Here is a 10,856-nt window from a genome sequence, read left to right on the forward strand (position 1 = left end):
GGCAGACAGGCCACAGAAGGGGGGGGGGGGGGGTAGCTGTCACCCCACTACATTCTGGTGCAGTATTTTCATTGCATAGTACCTAGTTGACTGTGTGTAGTATCATCAAGGACTCATCTCACTTCATTCTGTTTCCTTGGGATTTGCACTGTTGTAATGATGGTGACATTGAAGTAACATACATGTTACATGAAGCAAATAATACATTCTAGACAGAAGGTTTGTTCTTGACACTGGAAACTGCAGCTGGCAAATCATTCCACAAGGCCCATTTAATAGCTGTTCTGGAGCTTTCAATCCTATCACATGATCTTCCTCAGAAGGTGGAATTTTGTCCAGCAATGTGGTCGAGAAGTGCTCTGAGGTGAGGAAATTTGAACTTGGAAAATTACATGATAGCTGGGCTAGCTTGATCTGCTGAGGTGGATGTGACCCAGTTGAAAGCTTCTGAATGAACCATGTGGTGACATTGGTCTGCCAGTTTAAAAACTGATTACAGACAGAATAACCAGACAGAAATGCCAGATTCTGGCTAATACAGTGAATTAAATATCTGATAAATAATATATAAACAATAAGTTGATAAAGCATTCTTGGTTATTGATTGATTTTTGGGCTATAGTTTGCACTTTTCTTGTTTGCTGTAAATTACTAATTTGGACTCATAAGTACAAGAAAGGCCTCAAACAGACACAAGTATTTGTAAATGTAACATTGTCTTCCATTAAACTGCCAAACAGCTGAGTCATTTAACTACAGGGACCATGTTTGGTGTCCATCAACTCAGTGGTTAATTCCCTGAAGTGACAGGAAATCAAACAAAGATAAGGCATGAAGTGGCCTCACACATATCGTACATGCATGCCTTATTATTACTCACACACCCCAAGGTTAAATGTGTGGAATGTATTCTTGTATGACTGAGTTTCCAGCCACATGGCATTAGGCCATGTTGAGCATTTTGAATGTGACTTGTGAGTGACTAATAGGGTGACGTGTAACCAAGACCAGACCACAACCTCAACAGTAACAGTGTTGGATGGCCAAATTAGACGTGGGAGGAGGTGAGGCAGTAATACTGCAGAGAGAAAAATGTACAGCATGTCTACAAACCTGTGTTAATGCATAATGCATTGTTATTACTTCTGCCCAAGTTAGATGAATCACCAACCCAGATAAAGAAGTGAAGGCCCCCGTGAAGTCTAGTTCTGAAGTAGGACAAATAATTCAGAAATTGATTGGGTGTATGCTGTTAGGTTTGGATGAGTTCAGTTTTGACTATATGAAAAGTTACAAGAGGGCCAAAGTTTTCATTTGATCATAAAAGTGGGAGCATTTTTGTTATGTTACACTTTACGTTACTAAATAATTATATGTTTTAATAAACTTGGAAGACCTTCATTTTTATGCCAAATTCATCTTTGCTCAGGACCATATTAGTCCTTAATACTGTGATGTGGTTGAGGATGTGACCACCCACCGTTATTTAAGAAAACTTGCAACTCAACTTAAAAACGTATGCACAGTAACCTATAGCCCCGCATGCACTTTGTGCATTTTGTATCAAATATGCTCTTTATAAAGTTCTGTAATTACTGTAAATTATATTAGTTGTAGGTTTCATGTCTAAATATAATCAAATATCAAGTAAATGCCATTTACAATTTTCACAACTGATCTCTGAAATATTGAATTTTAACGTGAATAAATATGAAGATGTCAAGTATCCAACAGTGTAGTCAACCATGTATTGTGGTGCCATCTAGTGACAAACTGGGGGTACTGCATGACTGTACATAGATCAGCATCGATGTTCTAAGATCTAACTTCACAGTTACCAATGTGACAACTTTCCAAACTTTTAAATAATCTATTTGCTGCAACAGTTTAGGATTTTCATATCTACAACTGACAAAGTGCAGGCAACTGTGTGTGTCCAGCACCGTGCTGTCATCAGGCCACCTGTTTACTCAAGTAACTGTTTTTATAAAAACAAACCAAGAACTGTCAGAAAAGAATACATAGGCTATTCTCTAAAGACATTAATGATATTTGGATCCTTCTGTTCAGTAATATAACTTTATACTGACTCCGGCCAACATTTAAAGTTTCACTGTGTCTGCTAGTGACTGACAACGATTATTAGTGGCAGGCCTCAACTTATTGGCCACTTCTCAAAATACAACAGTCCCCTAACTGTTGTGATGGAGTGAACAGCAAAGCAGTGAACGGACACAGACCCTGGTCATGTTCTTAAACAAGTCAAGACATACTCATGTTCTTGGAGTTTATTTTATTTGCAAAACAAACCATGTAAAATACAAGAATCTGATATTCAGGGGTTATTCAATTGTGACGCTCAACAAAAAGCAAAACTTTCTTACACTGGGAAACATGGAAATTAGCTACACAATAAATAGTCTTTTTCAACACTATACAAGATGTTGTGTTACTGGAAGTGGGCCTCATTAGGCAAGTAATATGCAACACCACAGTTCTACTTTAATCTGTAGGTCAAAACCTTAACCATGACCAAAGGTCGGTGGCAGGGGGAATGTTTCAAGCAATACACACAGTACAGGCTGAACTATGACAACCAAAAAAGGCATACAAAGTTCACAAAGTCCAAAAATCTTGTTTCTCTACACGTATCCTTGTTTGTGTCCAGATTTTCCATTCGCTTTTGTTAGGCTGAATAATCCTACAGGAGGACAGAGGACGAATAATGAGAAAAAAATTGAAGCAAAAAGTGTCAAAGAGAAATTTATTGGTAACTGTTTTAATAATGGAGTAATTATCAGTCTTGGGGTAAAATACCAAACATTGGCTGGTTACAGCTTCTCAGACCTGAGGATTCAAAGCGTTTCTTTGTCATAGACAAGAGTAAAATGAATAGGATGGGTGGGTGCACAAAACAAGGCAGATTAATATGAAGAAATCTTTTTTAATCAATTAATGTAGTCTATGAAATGTCAAAAACAGTGGAGAAAAGAAAATTTTCCATCACAGCTTCCCAGAGCCCACAATGACAGTTAAATGTCCCACAGTCCAAAGATATTTTACTATGACAAAGAAAAGCAGCAAATCATCTCACCTGAGAAGCAGGAACCTGAGATCATATGGTGTTCGTGTTCCACTATTTTTGTTTGGGGGAAAAAAAAAAAATGAAATGATTAATCTGTTAAGAAAATAGTTGCTGAGTAGTGTGAGAGAATGCAGAATGCAGAAGAACGCCACTTACAGCTCTTGGTTTCTTGTTAACCTTCATGTCAAACCTGCAACAAAAGTAAGACCGCCTTAAATATTACAGTAACACAAACAAACCTGGTTCTGGTTGGAATTGTGGTGAGAAGCGGTGCCACTACTGTGCCACGAAGAAGTCTAAAACCAAGCCCATAACAAGAACACTAAATGCCCGTGTGTTTGTTCTTGTTTGTGCACAAATCTGGAGTCAACCCAACATCTGACAAAAATAGCAATGTCTTATTTAACTGCTGGATTTGACGAAGCACACTTAAAATTAGACATGAAAATAACAAGCAAGAAAATATAATGGAGTTTAGAGTGCCGGATGCAGATGTGCATTTAAAATTCTAGAATGAAGTGTTTGGCATGCAGCAGGACTTTACTAGCAGGCTTCGACTCATACTCTAGAACAACATAAGCAGTCAGAGCAGAAACAAAACTGTGGAAAGGCTAAGGATGGGAGTTTAGAGCAGGCAGAATGTAAAACCCACAGGAGCAGGAAGTAAAATTCAAACTTACTCAAAGTCATAATCAAACATGGCAGAGGGGCTGGGGGGGAGCAGCATCAGGGGAAGGAAGAGAGCAGCAGCTGTTAGTTCACCAACCTGAGTCTAAAGCCCTACGTCTACATAACACTGCAGTCCAGACTTAGAGAGAGAACCGCTCCGTCAGTGTGTTAGGAGGAGCACCTGCTGTGTTAATATGTAGTCAGAAACAGTGAAGTCTGAGTCAAGAAAAACAGGTTCACATTAGATAGGTGGGTAATACACTGACAATAAGTGCCACAAAGCAGCTTACTAGATGTCTCTGTGTTATGGTAGCATAAACAGCAATTCTACTTGACCAGCCCCTTGTTCACCTAATCCAACTACACTGACTCTTGGAACGACAAAACTAGAATTGCTAAACACACACACACTTTGTAGTCTGTGTTTCCAAATCTTAGTGTCAAGATCCCTCAAACTAAGAGCTTCCCAAGAAGATTAAAGAGACAAGAAGGAACAACATACTGAATTTGCCTGAAAATATTTTGTTTCCCTGGACAATGCATTAAAACAAGGGACGGTCAGACTTTCCTCTAAAATTGGTTTTTCTTGTAAAACACTGGATACTTTCACCTCTAAAAATTCCTCAAATGAAGCATCCTGAGAAGGAAAGGGAAAAAATAAAATAAAATCCCTGTTTGGTCAACAGTGATGTTTATACTAAAGCCACAAGCTCTGATGAGATGTCACAAGTACACAATGCTTAACCTTAATGAGTCATAGAGCTTGAAAACCCTTGCCATTTCTTAATTAATTACATTTCACACAGTGGAAATCTGATGCGGGATTGATGGCAGTGAGCTACCAGTCTAACCATCAGGAACTAGTAGTAGGAGTCAGGGTCTCACTCCAAGACACTGACATGAAGGCAGGAGTTGCCTAGGATCAAACCATGGGCTCACCTACTGATTATTACATGTAGTTGTGCAGTTTTGTATTCAAAAGTCAATTAATTTATCATAATTCAAAGTCAGTCTGTGAGGATGTGTCTGAATTTGAATCAGAAAGCAGTGTCTAAAGTGCTTAATGGATTAGCCATGGTACCAATTTAAGGTCAGGGGGAAATCTGGCCTAATCTGCTGCATGTATACAGGTTTTACAGTAATGTTGTTTTAGTGCAGAGCATGATTTTGTACCTGTGCCTGTTTTTGTTCTTCCTCTTCTTGTGGCTTCCATGATGGCTGCCTGTGGAGGAAGACGAGGTGGCCTTCTGAGGCTTTAGGTCCTGCAGCGACGAGTCCACATCCTCTGTGTCCTCCTGGCTGGGCTCGTTCTCTTGGTTCTGGAGATCTGGAGAAGTGTCACTTTCTGTGCCACTGCCTGCTTCACCTGTTGGGACCCAAGCAACAATTAAGACTCTGTACCAAATCACCAAAGACTAGTGAGGAAAGAAACTTTCAGTGCTGCTTGGCAACTCACGTTTTTCATTCATGTGATCTGGAATCCCACCGAGTGCACATACTGCCTGCAAGTCAAAAAGACTGCAATTATTAGACTGTGTTGTATTTTATTTGCAAATAAGAAACTCATGCATGGTGTGAAAAAGTCCAGTAAGAGAGAGACTTACTGCAACTGATGTCACAGATGACTTGCTGAATAAACGCTCTGCTTCCTTGAACTTCCTATTCCTTCTGTCGGTCTTACTATTGGAGTTCCTGTTAGAAAATCAAAACAAAATTTAAAAACTATTTTGATATTCCACGATTCTGACTATTTAGGAGCACTTTTTGGCACACTTCCAACAAGCATGCAGAGAGCCTGGGAGTTTCACATCTGATGCGTACTTTTGGTTGGTGAGGTATCGGTCCCATCCTCTGATGATGTTGCCATACATCTGGGTATCTTCTAGGTAGCTGCCTTCAAATGCATATATTTGTCTTTCCAAATTCACCAGCGTCTCCTAGGATAGGAACCAAAACAAACTTGGTTTAATGTGTTGCAGAATTGTGTTAATACACATTTAATCTTTATAACACAGGACATCACTTGATGTAGGTTATTGTTCAATAACTGTCATACTTCAAAAAGCATCTGAGTTACTTGAACTTCTTTTCAAGAGGCAAGATTTTCAAGTCAGACAACCTAACATATCTTAACTACAAGTTTAATGGCGAGAAGCTGGGTGAGAAAAAAGACTAAGAAGTATAAGTTAATAATTTTATTTAAAAAAAACGGTTAATTGTCTTTAAGTGACCGGGGTTAGACACCAAACATTTTCCTTGTAATGCCTTCTGGACTATGTGTAATGCAATATATCGCGAGAACTTCGCCAAACTCCGCGGTGGTGAAGCTATGCTAGCATAGCATACTCGGTCAATAACGCAACAGCAACTACTTTGTAAAATGCTAATGGTTTCAAATTAAAATGTATTAGGCAGCCTAACACCAGTGTTGTATTTTAACGGTGCGGACAGAATCAACGTCAGATATATTAAGACAATAGTAGGCACTGAGTTACGCGCTCTACAGTATTGCCAAGTTAGCAGAGTTACTGGCGCTACTGAGAGCCAAAGTTAGCAGTTGCTATCATTAGCTTAGCACTTAGGCCTCGGCTAATATACTCATTCTGAGGCAAATGTTAGCTGACGTTACAATTAGGATTTAGCCAGCTGCATTTCTACATGGTAAAATACATATTGCCGCTTTCATTTTGGACAAAATCATGGTAACATGAACTTACCGCAAGCTCTTGTTTCCTCTTCACCAGTTCAGCGAGCTCCCGGCGGGTGTCCGGGATCTGTGGTGGAGTCGCTTTCGCGTGCATCGCCATGATGGATAGAGCTATCTAGAAATAAAACGGGCGATTTGGTTTGTATAAAACGCCCGATGAACTCCCACTTTACCGAGAGGTGGCGGTATTAGGTCGTAAGATCTCGTCAGCTTGAATCGTTGTTGCCAGATTCATATATGGCTAAATTTGGACACAGGCTGTATTTGACTAAGAAAAGTAACCTATTTGCGGTGTACGTTTGGTTTACTGACTATCAGTCGATTATTTTGATACAGAAGAAAACATCTGATTATTCTGATGCAAGTTTTGCAGGAGTGTTTGTCAATAATCTGGGCATTTTTTGCAATCGAAATCTGACACAATTATATCAGAAAATAACATTGACTGTACCAAATGTCTATTATGTATGTCTATGTTTAGAAAATATATTTTGACTGAATTACTACTAAATTAATGACATAAATTTCTGCAATCCGGGGCTAAGAACTTTGAAGAATCCTAACTTAACCATGGCCTTAAACGTCCTCCGTAAGCGGAAAACACTCCAACCTGGCAACAAGTGGTCATTTGTGTTTACGTTGACATAGCAACACTAGGACGCCATGGGACTGCTACAACACCCGAGAGGTTTTTAATGGCTTAAGATTTACTAACTGCAGCGGTAACTTTCTACCTTTCATCTAAATGAACAATGGGAAACATGTACCGAAGAAATAAAAGTGAGTCTAAATTCAACTTAATTTGGTTTTAGCTAAGATAAGGAAAATTAGTGTAAGTAAACCTCATTAAACTATAGTGTTGTCTTAAAATATTGTCAGATCTTCGTCTAGCTAAGTTATAATAGTGAGTCTTTTTCCTGGTATTTTATTGTAGTGCTTCTATTTGAATATGTATATATTTGTCTTTAATTTGGACCATTTTTCTCTTAGTGTCCAGAATAAAGTTTGAATGAATGAATGAACTAGTAGGCTAACATACAAATCAATAAATTGACAATACTGAATATATTATTCAAGCATTCACAGTGTAGGTTGAAAAAAGTATGTGAATTCCTAACCTCATATCCTCTTGACATCAACTAAAGCTAACTGGAGCCAGGACCTATCAAACAGGGAGTTCAGTCAGTGAATAAGAATGAAAGTGTTGGCCAGAGCTACTTTAATTTATAATTTAAAAAAAAACTCTTGAATGTTTGTTCAATAAAAAGCTTGCAGAAAATATTTTGTGTCTTATTAAGCTAATTTTGTTTGTCTGTACTTGTGACATCACATTTTACCACAAATCAATGCAGAAAATCATACAGTAAAGGGCTTACTTTTGCCACTGTATAATGTGACATAATGGTTATTTTGATTTTATTGCAGATAAGATTCCAGCATACACAGTCTCATCCTCCATACCAACAAACTATGAAACAGTGATGATAAAAAATGAGGAGAAGAAGGGGTTTTCATCTCAGACTAAACGATTTCCCTCATACGTCTGTCTGGTAGGGAATTGAACTCCTCTTAACTATGAATAAATAATTAAAAAGCTAAACAGAAGCATGACAATCTATACAAATATTTGTTTCAGAATGAAAATCCAGGACCAGGCAGCTATGGCTGTATTTCCAGTGCTGAAGTCAAAAGTCCATCCTTCTCAAAGAAAGGCACTACAGGCTTTGTTCCATCCAAGGTCAAAAAGTATATGGAGCAGTTTCATGGATTTCATACTTAGCAGGGCTGTAGCCAGGATTGTGGCTATACTGAGTCTAATTACCTCAAACTCACCACCCAGGCACAAAATAGAGTATACAGTACAGAGAGAATATGACTTTAATCACCCTGATGCTGAGATTAGATTTTGCTGATTGTGAATACACCAGCATCAGTATTAAAATTGCTTTGTCATATCATATTCTCTAATAGGCTGCCAGGGGTTACAGTTACCCACAGAGAGGCATCCCAGGACCCAATGCATACAGCATACAGAGTTCCTTTATTGACAGGTATGACTTCAACGTTGGAGTTTCGAGGGTGTTCAGGTTGCCTGTGGCTGTGCAGCACAATGGTCCGAAAAATACTACTCCAGCACCAAATCAGTATGATGTACGTATGTGAATTATGAAAGTAGCTTTAGAGACAACTTTTGAGAATGGGCATCCTCTAGATAATGTGTAGCTGCTTGTTCTTCTTCCTGTGCAGATCAGTTGCGGTAACAGAGAGAGACTTTCTGCAGTGGCTGGTACATCAGCTTTTCTCTCAAAAACTGGACGGGACTCATTTTACCCAAACAAAAATGTGCCATCACCATGTAATTACCACTGTTTCTAGTCATGCATAGTCTCATTTTATAGTTTTTTTCCTAGTCCCTTTTTATTTTTGTTCTTACTATGTTTATTCTCACATAATAATTTTCTTACAGGCTACTATGAGGTAAATGACTGCTTTATCCAGCACGGCTCCAAGTCAGTCTCGTCACCCTTCAAATCAAAAACTCAGAGAATCCCTGTTCCAATGAACAACCATGTGCCCGGCCCAGGAGCCTACACTCCCCATCGGACCCCCACACCAGTGAAGAGGACCATCCTCCCGTGAGTACACATAATCCTTGCAGGTTTGTCTATGCATTACCTAGTTAATTCTTTGTGATAGTCTAAAATGGAATTTCCATGAATTGTGTTTTAAGGAGGGGTTATTATTTGGCAATATCAGCGCCTCCTCTGATTGTGCCTAAGGACCCACCCTTGCCAGGCCCTGGGCAGTATGACGTTGTCAATTACAACAGCCCGTCAAAGCATCCCATGCCCACTGCTGCATTTGCATCCAGAACTGAACGGATACCACTAAACCCACGGACCGATACTAATCCAGGTCCAGGTAATGCCTAAAAAACAGCAACAAAGACTCGGTTATTAGTTGGTATTTTTCTTATTTTTGTGATTATTATTTGCCAAATTGATGTTGGGATATTTCCACTGCCATTACAGAACATACTTCTGCTCCCTAATACACAGTGAGGGAAAAAAACACCAGGTTGTGGTTTCGATTTAAAATATATACGCTCATCATTTTATAATTTTGAACACAGTTGAAATAGAAGCAGAGGCACTCACTTTGCTTTAGCTCATTAGTTTACTCATTGTAGTCACATAAGTTTTAATTTGAGTGGAGCATTTCAGTTACTCATATGATTGCAAGTGAAAGCATTAAGTTAAACTTTCTCTCCTTCTTTCCAGGTTTCTATGATCCACAGATTTTATCAAAGCAGTCCTTCTTCTACAGTGATTCCAAAGTCTGGATTCCTGTGTGAAGCCCTTAAGGAAACCTGCACTGCAGATATATAAAACTGTCACACATGTAAAATGTGATTATCTGTACCAAAGTGTTCCTATGCAAGGCCCTGTCTCTTTGTGATTAAATGTGCATGTACATGCCTTTTTTAGATGAGTATTTATTGAGAAAGAAGGAGGAAAATGAAATATTTGCCACTATTTACTCTATTTCTACATATAAGTAGACCAATAAGATATAACACTGTTGAGATAAGACAAATCATATTCAGTATTTATCCATAATGGCAATGAAAGGGAATGCCAGAAAACTTTAAAACACAAAAGTTTTTTCCTCCCCAAACTTACCTGATCATGCAATCTGGAGATGATATAGCAGTTACCGACAGCTGCTGGTGCAGCTACTGGTACACCACAGTAGCAGCTGAGAGCTTGAGATGACACCTCTGTGCCAGCTGCTAGAGGGCAGACAGAAGGGTGGAGCGTGCCTTTGTATGTGAGCAATGTAACTGGCTGGGCACGAGGCGGGGATGGTGTTTAAGCCAAAAGACAAATGGATGCATGAGTCACTCCCTTCATCAGATGGTATATAGCTGTAACACACACCTTTGATTGTTATGAAGCAGTAGTTCATTTTTTGACATGTACGTTTACTTTTTATCATTTATATGAGAATATAGATTGATTTATCAATTGATTTGTAATCAATATTTTTATAGTAACAATTTATCAAATGACAATGTAAAAACAATGTGACAATGTAAAAGGGATCTCTTGTAGCAATGAGAATTCGTACCTGATTCTGCAGCTCCCATCAGCTTTGCAGAGTGTTATAGTCCATTTCAGGACATTGTGTAGTTGTCTGGCCTGCAGATTTACTGTTTGTGTTCACTCATTACTCTCATAGCAATGTTTTGGATCACAGCAGGCAGCTGTTCACAGAAAGACAGCTCTAAAGCACACTACACCACCTGCTCAGCACCAAACAGCAGACAAACTTAGAGACTGGCTGGTGAACATAGGGGAGCATTTTGCAGCTAAGGAGCCAGATATTTTGCTC

General features: G+C 38.9%; 2 protein-coding genes across 7 annotated transcripts; one reads left to right on the plus strand and one right to left on the minus strand.

The window, feature by feature from the left end:
* Window positions 1-2,255: 2,255 nt before the first annotated feature.
* On the minus strand, window positions 2,256-6,766 carry meaf6 (MYST/Esa1-associated factor 6). 4 transcript variants are annotated; one of them, XM_020597707.1, is made up of 9 exons: window positions 6,472-6,766; window positions 5,576-5,691; window positions 5,359-5,446; window positions 5,211-5,256; window positions 4,928-5,120; window positions 3,766-3,795; window positions 3,242-3,275; window positions 3,095-3,136; window positions 2,256-2,701 (listed from the first exon to the last, which is right to left on the minus strand). In XM_020597707.1, exons 1-8 carry the CDS (start codon window positions 6,559-6,561, stop codon window positions 3,116-3,118), a joined length of 618 nt encoding a protein of 205 aa, XP_020453363.1. In that variant the 5' UTR covers window positions 6,562-6,766; the 3' UTR covers window positions 2,256-2,701; window positions 3,095-3,115. The 4 variants fall into 4 exon arrangements, with proteins under 4 accessions (XP_020453363.1, XP_020453365.1, XP_020453364.1 ...); XM_020597709.1 differs by lacking the exon at window positions 3,766-3,795 and having other exon boundaries at window positions 6,472-6,746; XM_020597708.1 differs by lacking the exon at window positions 3,095-3,136 and having other exon boundaries at window positions 2,682-2,701; window positions 6,472-6,751.
* Window positions 6,581-9,940, plus strand: stpg1 (sperm-tail PG-rich repeat containing 1). Of its 3 annotated transcripts, none has more exons than XM_020597705.1 (8): window positions 6,581-6,599; window positions 7,887-8,011; window positions 8,098-8,199; window positions 8,433-8,612; window positions 8,709-8,817; window positions 8,929-9,097; window positions 9,193-9,383; window positions 9,743-9,940. In XM_020597705.1, the coding sequence occupies exons 2-8, from the start codon at window positions 7,943-7,945 to the stop codon at window positions 9,814-9,816; spliced, it is 894 nt and encodes a 297-aa protein (XP_020453361.1). In that variant the 5' UTR covers window positions 6,581-6,599; window positions 7,887-7,942; the 3' UTR covers window positions 9,817-9,940. The 3 variants fall into 3 exon arrangements, with proteins under 3 accessions (XP_020453361.1, XP_020453360.1, XP_020453362.1); XM_020597704.1 differs by lacking the exon at window positions 6,581-6,599 and adding an exon at window positions 7,110-7,241; XM_020597706.1 differs by lacking the exons at window positions 6,581-6,599; window positions 8,709-8,817 and adding an exon at window positions 7,110-7,241 and having other exon boundaries at window positions 8,098-8,207; window positions 8,433-8,512.
* Window positions 9,941-10,856: the final 916 nt, after the last annotated feature.

This window comes from Monopterus albus, unplaced genomic scaffold (assembly GCF_001952655.1).
Source record: "Monopterus albus unplaced genomic scaffold, M_albus_1.0 scaffold34.1, whole genome shotgun sequence".
Taxonomy (NCBI): domain Eukaryota; kingdom Metazoa; phylum Chordata; class Actinopteri; order Synbranchiformes; family Synbranchidae; genus Monopterus; species Monopterus albus.